At 37.1% G+C, this 17,693-nt stretch overlaps 1 protein-coding gene across 31 annotated transcripts in view; it reads left to right on the top strand.

The window, feature by feature from the left end:
• r3hdm1 (R3H domain containing 1) overlaps nucleotides 1-17,693 on the top strand; it is a 137,710-nt gene that overhangs the window by 44,740 nt on the left and 75,277 nt on the right. For 19 of the 31 annotated variants that reach the window (XR_013577987.1, XR_013577988.1, XR_013577990.1 and 16 more), the window contains 11 exons: nucleotides 654-743; nucleotides 5,318-5,441; nucleotides 5,541-5,619; nucleotides 8,167-8,226; nucleotides 8,309-8,449; nucleotides 10,692-10,800; nucleotides 12,189-12,284; nucleotides 14,069-14,106; nucleotides 14,195-14,248; nucleotides 14,399-14,625; nucleotides 16,006-16,257. Coding sequence is in view for 27 of the 31 variants with exons in the window: in XM_078552433.1 (XP_078408559.1) it covers nucleotides 654-743; nucleotides 5,318-5,441; nucleotides 5,541-5,619; nucleotides 8,167-8,226; nucleotides 8,309-8,449; nucleotides 10,692-10,800; nucleotides 12,189-12,284; nucleotides 14,069-14,106; nucleotides 14,195-14,248; nucleotides 14,399-14,625; nucleotides 16,006-16,257 (1,270 nt within the window). In the remaining 4 variants the exon portion in view is untranslated. The remainder of the gene's footprint in view (nucleotides 1-653; nucleotides 744-5,317; nucleotides 5,442-5,540; nucleotides 5,620-8,166; nucleotides 8,227-8,308; nucleotides 8,450-10,691; nucleotides 10,801-12,188; nucleotides 12,285-14,068; nucleotides 14,107-14,194; nucleotides 14,249-14,398; nucleotides 14,626-16,005; nucleotides 16,258-17,693) is intronic. The other 12 variants (XM_078552443.1, XM_078552444.1, XM_078552442.1 and 9 more) reach the window with 5 other exon arrangements.

Below are 17,693 nucleotides of genomic sequence, written 5' to 3' on the forward strand. Positions count from 1 at the left end.
AGCCAAGTGTACACTTCTATATTTATGGCAGGATCAGATTGAAGGAAATTGTATAACAATTGTTTTGGGTTCTGAATTTTGTATACTTAAGTGAAGTAGATAGACTATTTAGGCAATTGCTGTAGGAAAGTATATTGAAGACTATACCCTGTAACAACATAATATGGCAGTACAGGTTATTGTCATCCAGTTTCATCAAATAGTTTAGATTTAAATGGAGGGGGGCCAGTTAGCTCAGTTGGCTAGATGGCTAGCATGTGGTTGAGAATGCCAACAGCGCGGGTTTGATTCCCGTTCCGGCTGAGGTTATCTTGGGACCTACCTCCTCGCCCTGTCCCTGAAAGCAGAAGGCAATGCCAAACAACCACTGACAAAACTGCCAAGAAAATTGGCTGAGGATGAAGCATCAGCAGACAATGAGCCAAGGACTTGTCTTTGGGCAGAGTGCACATTAAGGAAGAAAGATTTGAATATCCAAACAAACAAATTAAAAATCTTATTGGATATTTTGAAACTAAAAATTAGCTTTCAAACCTCATTTTAAGCTGTTGCAGGGTATATGGTTGGAATGAGCTAACGTTTGATGAAATAAATGTAGCTAAATATATTTCTGCGTCACTGCATTTGCCCTAACAATGAATGTTTTCCTTTAGTCAAATGCAAAGTTAAAGCTAGTAAGGAGCCTGGCTGTGTGTGAAGAGTCTTCTCCTCCGCCCACAGCTGATGTTCCACGGGATAATCAGGTAAAATGCAACAGTACATGGAATAAGTAAAAACTCTAGTCCGATGGTGTAGCATTTTATTTCTTTAAATAAAGGCTTTATTTCAGAGAGAAATAATTGTCTTGTTAAGTTCTCATCATGCATTTAATGCACATTGGTTACATTGCACCAAAGTTACTTGAACTTAAATTTGGAAGAACAGGAGCTGAATTGTGGTAATGTGCGAAGAAGCACACAAGTGTACAAAACTTCTGTGATTTACGTACAAAAACAAATACTTCAGTAATAAGTCTACCAAATTTAATCCCATTTGCCATTTTTACTGCATCTTCTGGAACTCAATGGTTGCAATAAGTTATATAGTTTTACTTTTCATAATTTTAGTTTGCTTCTGTGTCAGTATTTGCACTCTTGAAGATCATGCAGTGCTAAAAAGATAGTGTGTGGCTTTCGGGCTTAATATTCACTTAAGACCATTTTCAAGTATGTCTGTTTAGAAGTGATGAACTGTACTAAGCTAGATATTTTAATATGCTGGTGAGATAACTAAAATAAATTAATTCTACCTTCATAGCTTGCATTTGTACTCAAAATAATTTGAGAATATTAACTTGTTATGGATGTTACATAGTAGAAAGTTCGTTGCTTGTACCAGAAGACTAAATTGTTAGATTTGAGCTCCTAATTACACTTTTGTTTTCCCTTCTCCATAAGTACTTTTGAATGTAGGTATGCCACATTAAATGTTTGTACATTTGTGAAATTCAATGAATTTTATATAAAAATAAATCACTTAAAAGACAAATGTAGCTAGTTTCGTAGTTGTGAATGAATAACATCATACATGTAAAACTTCAGGGCCGGGAACAAGAGAGCAGACACTGGGGGGGAAATTCCAGAATTGTGATCTTTCCTGAAATGAAGGAACATAATGAAGCTTGGTGGGTTAGCAAAAAAGTAATGATATTGGACTGCATAACTTAAAGCTCAGTTGTACAAACAGAGCAGTTGAGGTTTAACTTGAGTTTTAGGAAATTGCCTGTTGTCCAAAAAATTGGGAGCAGATGTTATGATCTAAAATTGCTGAATTCAGTCTTGATTCTACAAGGTGTTAAATGCTTAATTGAAAGATGAGATGCTGTTCCTCAAGCTTCCATTGAGTTTCATTGAAAGTATGTAGGAGGCCGAGGACAGAGAGGTCAGAGTGGGAATGGAGCAGGTACTTAAAAGTAACTTGTCATTTATCCATGGTAATAATTCACTGAGTCTGAAATGTAGTACCTTTTTATATGCCGCATAACTTTAAATCTTTTTAAATTAATTAAGTAAAATTCCTTTGGTCTTGATTAGTTGCGGATATGTAAATTTGTACACCAAGATTGTACAAATCTCATGCACCTGGTTGTTAGCTTGTGTTCATTTTTTTTTGTTATTTGAGCGTGTATGTGTGTGAGAGAGAGAGAAAGGAGTAGTCATTTGAGTATATGGTGAAGATTGCTACTTTTAAGGATGTTGTATGATTGTTAAGAGATTTTTAAAAAGCTGGGTTCAACGTCTGCAGTGTAGGTGAGACAATTAGGACCTGGAAGGAGCTGTGTATTCCTGACAAATCTTGGAGTTAACCATTGAGTCAGTAATGTGATCTATGTAGATTGAAACTGAAATAACTTGGCGATTTATTCTGTGTTGTGATTTCAAGAGTGATGAGCCATGTTTATTTTTCCCTCTTATTTTCATGTGTAAAGGCTACATAATTTAATCCAACATCTTTGAAACGATTTATATTCAGGAACATAAGGGGTTTGTGACAATTTGTGCGTTGGTTGACACAGTAGAGTAATTTAAAATGTATCTAGAATAACCAGTTGCTCAAGTATTTAATTCATATATGTAGGATATTAAATTTTGTATAATTGTGTACACAGCCTGTGTCACACTTCTATGATTTTCTCCAGACTTAAAATGCTTGATGATGCCTGGGATGTAATGCCTAAGGTAACAATCTAACTTTCAATTTTAAAACGATGATTGATTAACTTGCAAATTCAATATCCTAACCATAGGTCGCACTGTAGCTCCCTTATCTGTATTTCCCAGCGGGTTGAACACATGAAATACTAATCATCCACCCCATCTCACTTCTGTTCCTGCATTGCCATTTATATACTTCTTTGCTTGGCTATCCCTTAGTTGCCTATTTCTTTGACTGAAATGATTGTTTAAGCTGCCCAAACTTGGGTCACCTTCAAATCTTGGCTGTCTTCAGTCCCTTAAGGCCTTCTGAATTGGCTGTTTAACCTTTACAGCTTTAGCCACATCAAAAAGCCTACTTCTGTTGCCTAATTTTTGCACAATCAGCTGTTTCAAAAGTAAACTACCAGTTTTGCAGACATGTTGAAAATAATGCAGCAGAAACAAAAGCAAATTCAGGGGTGCTTGGCAACCATGGGAATAGTTAGACCTTGCCTGACAGGTGGCCTAACGAAGGATAGTCAGCAGAACCAGGCCAACACTTGCTCATCTTGTGAAGAAAGATTGAACAGGTTAGGCCATAGCACAATGAAGTTTAGAAGAATGAGAGCTGATCTTATTGAAATGCATACGACCTTGACGTGACTTGATAGGGTGGATATTGGGAAGATGTTTCCTCTTGTGTGGGAGACCAGAACTAGGGGGCACAGTTTAAGAATAAGAGATCTCCCTTTTAAGACAGAGATGAGGAGAATTTTTTTCTCTCAGTGAGTCATTTGTATGTGAAATTCTCTTCCCTAGAAAGCAGTGGAGGCTGGGCTATTGAATTTATTCAGAGCTGAGTTAAATTTTTGATAGACAAGGGCCTCTAGGGTTATAGGGGGCAGACAGGAAAGTTGAATTGAGCCCACAATCAGATCAGCCATGATCTTATTGAATGGCGGAGCAGGCTTGAAGGGCTGAATGGCCTACTCCTACTCCTGCTCTTATGTTACCGAGTCAAAATCTCTGTTGTGGTGTTCTGACCATGGAGGCAAATGTAAATTTACTGTAAAAATAATTTGCTATGGCAAAAGTGAGGCAATACCTTGAGGCTGAGGACAAAATGATGAGGGAGAATGGGAGGGAAAAGGTTGGTAACCAAGGAGGTCCAAAGGTATGTTGGGGTAAAGGGGCAACCAGTGCAAGACAAACAGTGGGGAACTGTGAGGGGTTCATGGGAGATTAAGGAGGAATGAGCCTGCAAGAAATCTGCAACAACATTGTGAATTACATAGTGCCTCAGCATGCAAATCTTAAAAGCTTTTGCACAAGACCACAAGGACCTGAAATGGGTACAAGCATGATGGGGAAATGCTGAGTAGGTGACTTTGTAAGCCAGCAAGACGAGGAACAAGAAGCATACAGGGATAAAGTAATTGACAGGTCAGGGGAAAAAAGTAAAGCAAAATCAGAGACAAGCAGTGACAGCATCAATATAGATAAGTAACAGATCAAAGAGCCTAAGAGCAAGAGGCAATACGTCTCCACCAATAATTAAAAACAGGGGAAAGACTGAGAAACATATAACAATACAGAAGATTAACACAGCCAAACACCACACAGACAATCGCACAGAAACTTGAACTGAGAGGAAACGGCAATACTACAAAGGACACAAAGTCAATACAGGCAGATAAAGCAGAGAACATACCTTGTAACTGATCAATGGCAAAGCCATGGGATTTTCAATTTGACACATCAGATGTCTTTGTTGATATGCATTTCCTCTAAGTTTTTCAAATGCTCGTCACCCTTTGTTCATGGGCTCAAAGTAAAATAAAGTAAAATTGAAGGTATAGGCAATGTATGAATCAGAAGTAAGGAAAGCAGCTAGAAACCTGCCAATAAGTTACAAGTAAGAACAGACATTCCTGAATGGTATCCTACGACTTCCTTCAGCATTGATGATAAATCCTAGCCCAATCTTTGGGCTATTCTCTGGTTTGATATCAACAGATATCAAGTTACCAGAGGTTCCTGGTACAGCTATGTTTTGTACATATGCATAAAAGCACAGGGGCTCTGATCTCCTTGCAACATGAGTTATAGTGCATGGTGAAATAATATTCTATCGTGTGCGTGTGAGGCTATTTTCTGATGACTTGGAACTGTTTGTATGCAAACTGATCTTTGAAAGGAGGCTTTACGCACTAAAATTAATAGCCTTCAAAGACCTGTAGCTTCACAATTTCATACTTCCTCTGTGACCCTTGCTTTCTGCAAATGCCTGTTCCTCTTTGTACAGTTATAATTTATTTGCTTGACAGAGGAGTGTATCTCATGGTTATACCACCTGACTTACTCAGCATTATATTTTTACTGTTCACTTAACTTTGAATAATGAGAAACAGAAAATCACCGTTCTGTAGTCTTTTGTGCAGTCTGCTGAGTGGATCAGTAGCACACTGTCCAAGACATTTGCCAAAGAAATCAGTTAGGGAAAAATTGTGTAAGTATTTTGAAAGAAACAGTATGTGAACTGCAGTAACCATTTTTGTTAAACACCCCACTCAACTATAAATATGTTAAAACTGTTCGTCACATTGAATATTGTTCTGACAATTTACCTTGTGTTTACACAGGATAAAATTCAGCTCCAGTTAACACAAGCATTTGATAAAGAAGAGCAGACCACAAAAGATGAAGCTGAAAAGGAAGAATGCACGGACAAACCAGATAAACTGCATAAAAAAATGTTATCAAGAGGTTTACACTACATTTCTTCACTAAAATACTTTCAGATTTTGGATGCTTGCCAAGTTGCTTGTAAAATGAATGGAACTTCTCAATCTCTCTCTTAACCAGATTCCAGCCAAGAGTACACAGATTCCACTGGAATAGATCTTCATGAATTTTTAGTAAATACTTTGAAAAATAATCCCAGGTATTTTTGAAATGAATTTTTGATTATATGAAGAAGATGCAACATGTTCAATTATGCAATGCTTATGATAGTGTTGTACACATTTGGAATTTATTCGTTGTACTTGAGATCAAAGATCAAACCAGCCATCATTATGAACCAAAATGACAGTTAAATGGTTAAATAGCTGAGCACTCACCTTCCTATCAGCAACTGTAACCATGGTTGCCATAACTATTTTAAGAATTCTGGACCACTACCAGCAGTTTAAAAAAAAATGCACATTCCGACCATGTGTTCATAAACATACACACACGTGCAAATATTTCAAAGGTAGGAGCAGAGAAACTACTACCAAAGGAAGCTGAAGAACTAAACCTAATATGAGAACCTCCATAACACCATTCTGCAGAACTACTATATGAATATGCAATGCACAAAAAGTTATACTGAGTCAAATTCTGCTTTTTTTTACTGTAAGCAAGCAAATTCAAACTTGCACATTGTCTAAATAAAGAATAAGAATACAGCATACATTTATGCGCAAGGCGATCTATATATTAACCACCCATCCACTCCATTCAAATAATGTTGTAAAAGTACACAGCAAATAATTTTAATGATGAGGGAATGAGCAAGGCAGTATGATTAAAATAAATGCAGTTGGAACACTAACACCCTGTAGAACTGAATAATCACATCATGTGCTATGATTTCAATGAGAAATGCTACTATTATGCATATAATAGAATCCTTCCATGTCAGCCTACAATGGAAATGGCTGAATAATGAATTAGCCTTGGTTAAATTTAACAATACTTTTATCCCCCAAAATTGTAACCTTCATGTTAGCATAGAGAATTATGTTTTCTGTATTCCTGTTGTTCAACTTTGAACGACTGTGATATTCCTCCTCACTTCAACCCAGGTTCCTGCTGGCTTTAGTTGGGACTGAAATTGAGAGGTTAAATTACCATTAATATACATTAAATGCTGGAAGTGCAACAGTAGATAGGAATACACTCATATGCTACTGCTGGATCTACCATCATTGGTGTAATGGCCAGTGGCAGTCACCATTCTCAACAGAAACCATAAGTTAAAAGAGAAACCTGAGCGGAGGTATGGCCTTTATATAAGGGTACATTTAGTAGCAACCTGACAGCAGAATGAAGAAGACAAAGGCTCCCTAGAGGAGAAGGTCTAGCTCTGTGTGCTTAAGAGGACGTTTGGGCCTTTAAACCTGATGTATGTGTTCAAATCTAGCACATCCAAAATCACTGCATAGATACTAAACATTTGTGATTGTGCTTTGGGGCAAGCATTGTACTTTGAGAACGAAATAGCAAAATAAATGCTTCTACTTGTACATAAGTATATACAGCATTGCGCATGATGATGAACATGGTATTTAGTTCTCCCCAAAGGTTTCTTTCTCTTACTGAAGGGCATGGGACAGGACTTCATACTTCATTTGAGCAATGGCAGTGAGTCTTAGAAGCACTTCAACTACTACTTCAAAGGCTACTGCAGTTATTCAGGTTCCTGTTTTGTCTTGATGTATGCACGTGCACTTTGCAGCAGTGATTGGAAGAAATATTGCAGATTGTTAGTCTTATGATTAGTGTCATCTTAGCACATGTTGGAACTCTCTGAGTCAAGCGACACCTCCAAAGCAAAACTTAACTCATCATTCATCTCAATGGAGTTTGGAGGCCCTTGTGAGCAGATGGGCTGCATGTCGCATTGCCCACAAAACAGCAATGACTGCACTTGAGCAATTCATTGCATATGGAGTGTTTTGGTTACGAAAGGCAAGTTAATATCATTTGTTGATTAAGAGGCTCCTAGCTCCTGAAAAATCCACACAGGCGAAACTTCTGTTTGTCTCAAATTGCACTCCCACAGGATACATTACACTTGCTTGAGTCAAGCAAGTTTGGGTGACAAGTTGTAAGCACGGATGCTGAGGGCATTTAACCAGATAAACCAGCACCAATTCACTGATTATATAGCCAAAACTTTTGTCGCCACAAGGACATTGGTTTGCTGGGTTTCCTGTAGCCTAATGGGAAGAATCTCTCAGGTTTCTTGAATATCGGATTCCGAGTCTGCCACAAAGGGTTAACTTTGTTCTACACTTTCGTCGCCAGAACTGACAGAGGAACAACTTGACCACCCAGAGTCCCCCACTTGTATTCCCAAAATGACAATAGACACAACTCTAATGCATTCTTTGCATGCAACTTTCTTAGTCTGCGAGCCTGGAGATGAATGTAATGCTCTAAGTTGATTTAGCTTTTATTAATTTGTAGCCTTTTTAAGAAACTTAATGTAGATCAGTTGACTGTTGCATAAATAGACAAATGCATAAATCCCTCTGTGTTTTAATTAACTGGACGTGCATACTGGGCAAAGCAATCACCATTTTGTCAATTAGCGATAGGTTCATCATTTGATTGTTGGAAGGAATTTAAAAATACATAGTTTCTGGTTGGTTTAAAGTGTTTGAACGACATGACGTATTTGGCAAATGAACACAACTGAAGATTGTTTTTTGTTCTCCAGGGATAGAATGATGTTGCTGAAGTTAGAACAAGAAATTCTGGATTTTATCAGTAATAACAAGTAAGAGCTGATATTCACACATAGGCCAAATATATTTTCACAGCTTGTGTGTTGTCACCAGTGGTTTCTCTTTCTTCTTCAGTATTCAATATAGGAAGTTTCCTCCAATGACCTCCTACCACAGGATGTTGTTGCACAGAGTAGCTGCATACTTTGGCTTGGATCACAATGTTGACCAAACAGGAAAAGCTGTGATTATAAACAAAACTAGCAACACAAGAATGTAAGTGATTTAACTTCTGAAATGTTTTGTTTATAGTCAAGTTAATAATTTGATTGTGTTTTAAATATTTGTTTGAATATTGGATTTGGTGGTGGGTATGAAGGGACGGGGGAAAAGAAACCATTTTGACTTACTAATTATAATTGCAACAGCCTGCATTTTTAAAGGACTTTGAATGCAAAGAAGTACCCTAAGGCACTTCACAGAGGCAAACTCAAAAAAAAAATTAAAGGACACTGAACCAAAGAGGGGCATATTGGGAAGAGTGACCAAAGATGCATTTTAAGGAAGATCATAAGATAGAAGAAAGGAGTTTAAAATCCGATGAGTTTTGAACGAGAATTCGAAAGCATGCAGCCTACATGACTGCAAGCCTTGTTGCCAGTAAAGGAGCCAAGGGAGAGGTGGGATACATGAGACCAGAGTCACAGCAGCAGAGACTGCGTGAAGGTAGAATTGTTGGACTGGTGAAGGTTACAGATATAAGAATAGATTTTAAATCCAAGGTAGCGAGGGTCTGAAACCAGTGTAGATCAGCAAGGACATGGGGTAATGGGTAGGTGGAAATAAAGACATGGACGCAACTGGTCTTTGTAATGAAAAGGGTTATGGGATCAGAGCGCAGCTCGGCTATTGTACCAAAGTTGCAAACAGCCTGGTTAGATATGAGACGGCAGCCACGTTACCAGATGAAATTGGTTTCCAAAGTGCACAGTTGTGACAGGGACTTCAAAGCTTTGATCTTTATAATGTTTTGACAGAGTAACTCGTGGCTTATGCAAGACTAGATGTCAGACAAGTCGTCTGAAAACCAAGGCAGTAGATAGGTTAAGAAAGGTGGCACTGGGAACCGCCTGTGTACTTATGAAAGGTTATCCCATGTCTTTGTATGATGCCACCAAGGAATAGCATATAGATAAGAAGAGGATAGGATGAGGATGGATCTCTTGGGGATTCCAGAGGTAATGGTTTGTGAACAGCAAGTTGCTATGACAATGATTAGATATGTAGAAGTGATACCAACCAAAGGCAGATCTCCTGGAGTTGGACAATGGATGACAAGCATTGGAGGAGTGTGGTGCAGTTGACCATGCCAGGCTGCAGAGTGGTAAAGCGGGGACAGTGCTCCATGGTTAAAGAGGATGTTGTTGGCTTTGGTTGGGTACATTTCAGTGTTGTGACATTAGGAAACTGATTTGATAGATTAAGACAGGAAGTTGCAGGTAAAATGGTAAAGGATTTGAAGTGACATTATTTGATGGCATTAACTGTAACAAATACTAAATGTTAACAGCATTGAAAATTTTTCAAGCAGTCAAATTATACTCAGTTTAATATTAAGCATGGTTTCCACTACTCTTGTATAAATATGTATGTAAAACTTTTCATTTATGTTTATAAACCTGGTTCTTGTGGTTTGTCAACACTTTCATTGTATATCTTTCTTGTGCAGTTACAAACATGCATAGGTCAGTATATCTGGTGTGAAATGGGTTTAAAACTTCTTTAACAAAGATTTCTTTATTCAATTCTATAGCCAAAAAAATTTCTTTGATTCTTAAATGCAAATAGAGAATAATTCTAAAATTCTTCCCTGTTTAAAGGAAGGAATCCCAAAATTTTATTTTTTGAAAGTGTACTTAAAATCTAGCCATAGTACCTATTTCAGAGGAGTAAATTGCTACACTGAAAACAAGTGCAACACAAATTAATTAAAAAAAAATAAGATCAGACAGCCACCTGCTTTTAGTTCCCTTCCAGTACTAAAAACCATAAAGAAACTCTAAATGTGAGCAGCAATTGAATCTGAGCAGTCTAAATATTGCCTAAATGCTAAAAACGGTGTTAGCAGATTGTTGCAAATATGTTTCAGAATAGACTTTTGGACTACCCCATGGGCTATCCTTAAAGGACCCAGGATTGAATCTAGCCCTAATGATAGGGTGAAAGCCTCCTTCCTCTCAAAATAAGTTGAGACATTCAGTTTAGTTCCACAGTGAGAGATTGGACATCAAATTGATGCTTTGCCCACAAAACTCACCAGGATGATTGAAGCAAGAAATGTAAAATTCACTGTGGTGAACTATGAGATAATCTCCTAAAGTTTGTGCAAAATGTTGATGTTGAATTCCAAGAATAGGAACACATTATATTCTTTGGATTTGATATCTCTTACCTTCAATCACTTGGAAATATAGAATTTGTATAATTCTGTATTAGTCATTGTTCAATTTTCTTGCAGACCTGATCAGAAGTTTTGTGAACATATAAAAGAAGATACAACTGATGATTTTCAGAAGAGGTATATCCTTAAACGAGATAACTCGAGCAATGACAAAGATGATAACCAAGTAAGTGCTCAGTTTGTCTGCAGTCTTGGATTCCACCTCTGTGTTAAAATACAAGCTGTTTTATGACTATCTAAGTTAAATAAAATTGTAAATTTCTCTGGGGCAAAGATTACATTCGAGTTTTATATTCTTGAAATACCTAATTTTTGTATCCCAAGTTTGAATGCTCTATTATAGTACAAAATGGTTGTATTAAAAAATGCCAGAGTACTGCATATAGAATTGCCATGCAGCAGGAGTAGGAATGTTTTTAATCAATTACCTGATCATAATTAGCATTTTTAAAAATATATTTTTGTGCTATCTGTACAGGCACTGCTTCTGTGGAGGTGAGGGGATGGTGGTCACAAAACAGTTGGAGGGACCCAGTTAGATTCAGATTATTGCTCTGGAATCTAGCTTAGTTCAGGTCACTTATTTATTGGGTGGTATGCAATAAGTTCTGGATTCAACTTTCATAGTATAATTCAGTTGTTGGAAGTTGGCAAACCATAATCTTTTTGTCTACATCCATTATATTTAAAAGTTCAATGGAATCATTTTAGCCAAGAGTTTATATTCCATTTTTACTCAGATAGCTAATTTTACATTGCTCACAATGCTTGTATATGTGTCTATATATGTACCACATGTCCTGTGCATCAAGTCCTATATGGTCGCTGCAGTAAGCATTATTTGACACTCTGATAAAGATAAGAACAGCAAAAGCATTTGAAGGATATTGCTGTTTGTACTGGAAAAAGTTGGGTTTAACGTGGTGGCAAATATTTGTCGATGAAACTTATTCACCTGTTTTTCATGGAGGATTCCTCATAAATGAACATATAACTTGTTTTTTTAATGATTAAGAGTGCCCAAGTTGTTCTAGGTTGTGTTTTTCATATGAGGATTTTTTTAAAGTGATTCCTAACCATTAGATTGATCAGTTTAAAATTTGGGTGCACAGTTTACTTTCAGTTCAACCCACGAATAATCACTCAAATTGTAATCATTTCTTCTAACCAAGAGATTGTTCACAGGTGTTAATGGAATATTTCATAGTAATGAAGTGTAAGAGATTATACATTAAACAGGTTATTTGTTTTGAATGAATCAGTTACAACCGCTGAATAGAAATATAAGGCAAAATCAGGAAAATATCTGGAATTAAGTCAAGGCAGTTGTGATGGAAGCATGAACTGCCTTGGGAGAATGAAAATTACATTACAGAAAACACTATTTTTTAAAGGAGAGTAGACATACTAATACAGACAAATTAAAGTCCAAAAAGCACTTTTGGAATTTGTTTTCAAAAAAAAAATATATTTTTGCTATTGTTAAAGCTTCAATTTTTTTTTACTTTGAAATATTTCAATCTCCTAAGAAGACGATGTGTTCAAAATTTCCAGATACGTATCAGATTGCGGGATGATAGAAGAAGCAAATCAATAGAGGAGAGGGAAGAGGAATATCAGCGGGTCAGAGATAGGATATTTTCTCAAGATGTAAGTATAGGGTGGGAAAGGAGAAAAGTAAATAAATGGTTTTAAATTGGATGTGCAACTTAGACTTGCTAGCTTTGTATGAGTAGTTGAAAATCTGGAAGGTATTGGATTTGACTGATTTGGTTGTGGAGAGTTCAGAGTATATGATACATTAGTAAACTGAAAGTTGGATGGTAGCCACAATCTGGAAATCTTTGTGAAGTCTGGCTGATTCATATGGAATGCTGTTCCATATACTGTTTTGGGGCAATTCTTGTAAGAAAATTGAAAACTTGCTTTCTGCGTGAGCAGGTAGTACATAAAAGAGCAGCCTGGGGTGTATTTTATCTGCAGCTAATTTATTTATCAGCATAACATTATACATTAGTTCCTGACTATTATATGGCCACAAATCGAAAATTCTCTGCAGAGCAGATTAGTGATCATGTTGAGGTTCCCCTGCAAGAGTGTTTGGCAGAGCTTTGAACTACTAGTTCAATTTGGGGTGGGTGTTTTTGAGTCGCAGCCACAATCAGGTGTTGTGCAGTGCATGCAATGATGTGTTTTGCCACCATAGCATAGGAAAAATAGTTATCAAGATCTGTTACATGATAGAAAGCTGTTGTCCTATAGCAGTGTGTTTGAATATGAAGTACAAGAAATGGGAAAGTAAATAATGCTTCTGATAGATGGCATATAGGACTGAAGCACTTCAAGCTCCTTTTAAAGATGAATTTTCCCTACATCACACTTGCATCAAAACACTTTCAGAGCACTAAACATCTTCAAGAAAGCAGTCTAAATTAAAAACAACAGAGACTTTTATAATGGTGAGAATATAATGTAGCCCAGTGCTGGTCATCAGTGCTCATTAGGAGCATCTTTACTGTTCGTGACCTTATACTGTTAAAAATTTTCACAGAACAAGAAAGTAAATGAGTTTTTTAACAAGTATTAAAATGTTTTAAGATGTGTAAGCTATTAAAAACTGGATCATTTTTCCAAGATGCTCTGCTCAGGCATTGGCAGATTTAATTTTTTCTATTTTCTGAGCTTAGTGCAGCGTATTATAGGCAGATGATTCGTCTGAGAGGGGTGGGAAGCCAACAAGTTAACAGCAGCTATAGCATGATTTTAATGCAGGTTTGTGACTATGTAGCAATGCTACTTCTGCAGTTTTAAAAAATTGCATTCTTCATTATAGCTTCTATATGAAAGTTCAGATGCTTCAAAATAGTGTTGAAGCCTTGAGATGCATTCAAACAGTGTTCTTGTACCAGATACCACTGTGTTGGATGTCTAGCCAGCAGATTTTTTATTGTATGCCAAGAATTATTGACCTGTTCAAAGAAGAATCTTTCAAAAGTTGTCTTCCAAGCACTCTAATTGCTATTATAAAATTGTAAACATTCAGTAAAGTTGCTCGCCCTATGATCATTTATAACAAAATAAAAACTTTTTTTTGTATCAACAGCTTGCATATTGTTGTTGTGGTATTAGTTGTTGATTTTGTTTAAGCCACTGCATCACTTCAAATTTTTTTTGAGGGTGGAATAAAACTAGCATAAAAGAGACTACATGATTTGCTCAAAACATTGGCTTGTGCTTCAAGGACCGTTTTTAACTTTAAATGGTCTTTCACATGCGGAAAATGGTGAAGAGTATACAGTATTTTTTATAGCATTGGCACCAAAGAATAATGTTAGCTTTAGTTTATGGTGGGGTAAAAATATAATGGATGTTTATTATTGGGTTAATTTTTTGATAGTTTTATCAGTGTAATTAAAAATTTGTTTTTGTTTCAGTTATCATTCTCCCAGGATAATTACTTTACAGATAAAAGGTAAGCGCTGATTCAAAAAAAAACTTAATTGATTAGTTTTTTATGGTATTTTGTACTAAATTCTGAAATCTCCTGTTGACACCAACAGAATTCAAGAAGAAGAAACTGCTACTAGCACACAACAAAGGCGACAAATATTTAGGTACAAGAGAGCTTTCTGTTAAATAATTTTCTGTTCAAGTCAGAAAATCTGTTTGCATGACTATATGCATCCTGCCAATTTCATTCATTATTTACTTTTTGAATTGTTGGAAAATTAAGATAACTGTTAAGTTTGTTTTGTACCTCACAGAGGAAATAAGGATGGAACGGGGAGATCCTCCAATAGTCGTCAGAGCAGTACTGAAAATGAGCTAAAGTGGTCAGAGCCACGCCCTTGGAGCAGTACAGACTCGGATAGCTCAAACCGCAACCTGAAACCAGCAATGACAAAAGCTAGCAGCTTCAGTGGAATTTCTGTACTGGCAAGAGGTGATAGCTCTGGTAGCAGCAAAAGTACAGGCAGGCTTTCAAAAACAGGTACATTCTCCTTATATGCAGCAATGCACTATCACAGTAAAGTACTAGTTTGGCAAATGCTGGCTTTCAGAGGGCCAAACCAACTTTTCTATTTCTTACCATTTTTTATGACTGATTAGCTATTGTAAGGGGTTTTTTTTGTTTCTCCTTTCCCAAAGGTGAGGGCTGTGACTGTGGGCACGATTCTTCAGATGCCAGCAGCCCTCCAGTACCTCACCAAATTGGCCATTATTCACATTTGAGCTGACACATTGAGTGGTTGCACACTAATCGACTAAGGAGAGTGCTGCAGCTGAGCCCAGTCTTGCCCTCGATGGACATCTGCATATGTACTTCGCAACCCTGGTCACTGCACAGTGATCTGTAGCAGGAATCTGATTTTTGCTTTTTTGAGCTCAGGGTTGCTAAAACCAATAGTAGTATCTCAGTGCTTTCCTGACTGAGACGAGCTCGTTCCATACTGATCAGTGGTCAAACCTGGAGCCTTCTTGTCCATGTGGCTTAGGAGTGCACCAGGCAATGTACTTAAATGCTAAATTATTGGGGAGCCAGTAAGTCATTTCTAAATAATTACTCTTTCTGACTTTTTTTGACTAATTAGTGCTATACTGTTTTAGGTTTCTTTGGTTAGCCAAAGTAATGTGGGCTGCAATTGTTTTTAGAAAAATCCCAAAAAAAGTGCACATCCCAATTTGATACTGCTGAAACAATCCAGGAATATCCGGTTCATTGAATATATCTGTAATCTACACTTTAGTTCATCCACTCACTTCTCTGAAGTTCTTTTATGCTGTTCTGCACTCAAATTTAATAATTTTTATCTTTGTCTGAGGATATATACTGGCCTACATTAATTTGAGTTAACCCTATTTTTTTTTGTATTCAAAAAAAATGTCTGCTGTTATTGCATTTTGGCCTGTGCTATGAGCTTGCTTTCTCTTTCTTACACCTGAATTGCTAATTTCATTGTAATGCTCTGAAACTTTTGCCTTATTTTGGATTTTCTTAAAACTATTTTCATTCTGTGATGTTTGCAACTAGATACAGAAACAAAATCAAGGAAAAAATGTTAGCTGCTTAACGTCTTGATCTTTCAATAGGAGCTGCTTTTGTTATTATTTGTGAAGCTTATGCTTTCATCTCTTGCTTCGTTTGCATGTTGTAGCTATACAGTTATATCGGAGATAAGAATTTGCTCTGTTAAATGGTTGTTAGTTTGTGCTTTAATACTTTAACATGTTACAGTCAATAGGGGATTTGCTGATTTTCCTAATATTGTGCATGTTTGAACTCTTAAGACAATTCATCTTAATGCATAGAAAGGAAAAAGGCATGATGTTTCTGTCTCTAGATAAAGATTTTTCATTACTCCTTTCCCAGGTTCAGAGTCTTCTAGTAGTGTAGGGTCATCCACGGGTTCCCTCTCTCGCACCCATCAACCTCTTCCAGTCACAGCTATGAGCCAGACTCATGGTGTGCCAGCCGTCTATTCAGCTGTCAACACTAGTAATTCTCTTTCCTTTGATGGTGGCATGAGTGGGCAAGTGATTCCTACTAGCACTAGCTTCTTTTTGCTTCCCTTGGAAGCTGCAGGCATACCACCTGGCAGTATTCTCGTGAACCCTCAAACAGGTTGGTATCTACTGCTGGGATTTATATGCAATATATTTGTAGATTGGAATTTACAATGAAAATCTGCACTATTTTAATATAAATGTTGTTCAGGTCATTAAATGTTCCTTGGTGCCTATGTGTTAAATGTAGCTATTTTCCTCAAATATGCATTGTAACTTAATTTTCATTTATAAATAATACAATTGTCTGTGTCATGTATGTTTTTAAAAATTGTACAATTTAAATCTTTCAAATAAGTTTTTATTTTCCTATTTAATGTTTTTCCTAAATATAATTCTTTTTAGAATATTAAATAGTTGTCATGGTTTGCACTTTGATGCTTCTACAATTCAGGGATAGCTGCTCTGCTCATTGGCTGTGATGCCCCACCACCACCACCTCTTCAATCCTGCACTATCTCTAAATCATCAGACTGCATGAACAGAAATTCCCTCCAAATATATATGTTGGGAAGACCCAAGCCATTGATTTCAGCCCCCGCCACAAACTATTTTCCCTAGCTACCAACTCCATCCCCTCTGGCAACTGCCCGAGGCTGAACCAGACTTCACAATCGTATTTGACCCCAAGATGAGCTTCCAATTATATATCGTGCCATCACTAACACTGCCTATTTCTATCTGTAATGTCGTCTGAGTCTGCCCTTGCCTCAGCTTATCTACTGCTGAAACCATCATCCATGCCCTTGTGTATCTAAACTTACACTCCCATATGGGAGGCTGGCCTCCCATATTCTACTCTCTGTAAACTTAAGGTCATCTGAAACTCTGCTACCTGTATCCTAACTTAGACTAATTCCTGTAAATCATTGCTATTGATCCTGGGTAAGCAATGCCCTAATTTTAAAATTCTTATCCTTGTTTTCAAATCCTTCCATGGTCCAACGCTCCCTATTGCTGTAGTCTCCTCTGGCCCTATGACCCTCCAAACCAAACCTAGCCTCTTGAGAATTCCTGATTTTAATAACTCCACCATTGTCGCCTGTAACTTCAGTTGCCAGGGCCCAAAGCTCTGTAATTCCCCCACTAAATCTCGCCACCTCTTTTTCTCTCCTTCCTCCTGTCAGACAGTTCTTAAAGCTTGCCTCTTTGACCAAGCTTTTTGTTATCTCCATATCTCCTTATGTGACTTGGTGACATTTTTGTTTGATAAGGCTTCTCTGACCTGCCTTGAGCTGTTTTACTACATTAAAGGCACTATATAAATACAAGTTGTTGTTGGCTTTATGCATAGATGGAACATCTGGTTATCAGAGTAATACCGAATTAAGTAACCATCAACTGTAATAATGGAACTGTTTTTGAACCATGACTGGGACAGGCCAATTGGAAGGCTAACACATAATGACAAATTAGATTCCAACCTCATTTGACATAAAATTAAAATTATTGTCTTTTGGGAAAAATGTGACTTCCCCCTCTTCTCTCCCCCCG

This window comes from Cetorhinus maximus, chromosome 11, assembly GCF_964194155.1.
Source record: "Cetorhinus maximus chromosome 11, sCetMax3.hap1.1, whole genome shotgun sequence".
NCBI classification, from domain to species: Eukaryota; Metazoa; Chordata; class Chondrichthyes; order Lamniformes; family Cetorhinidae; genus Cetorhinus; species Cetorhinus maximus.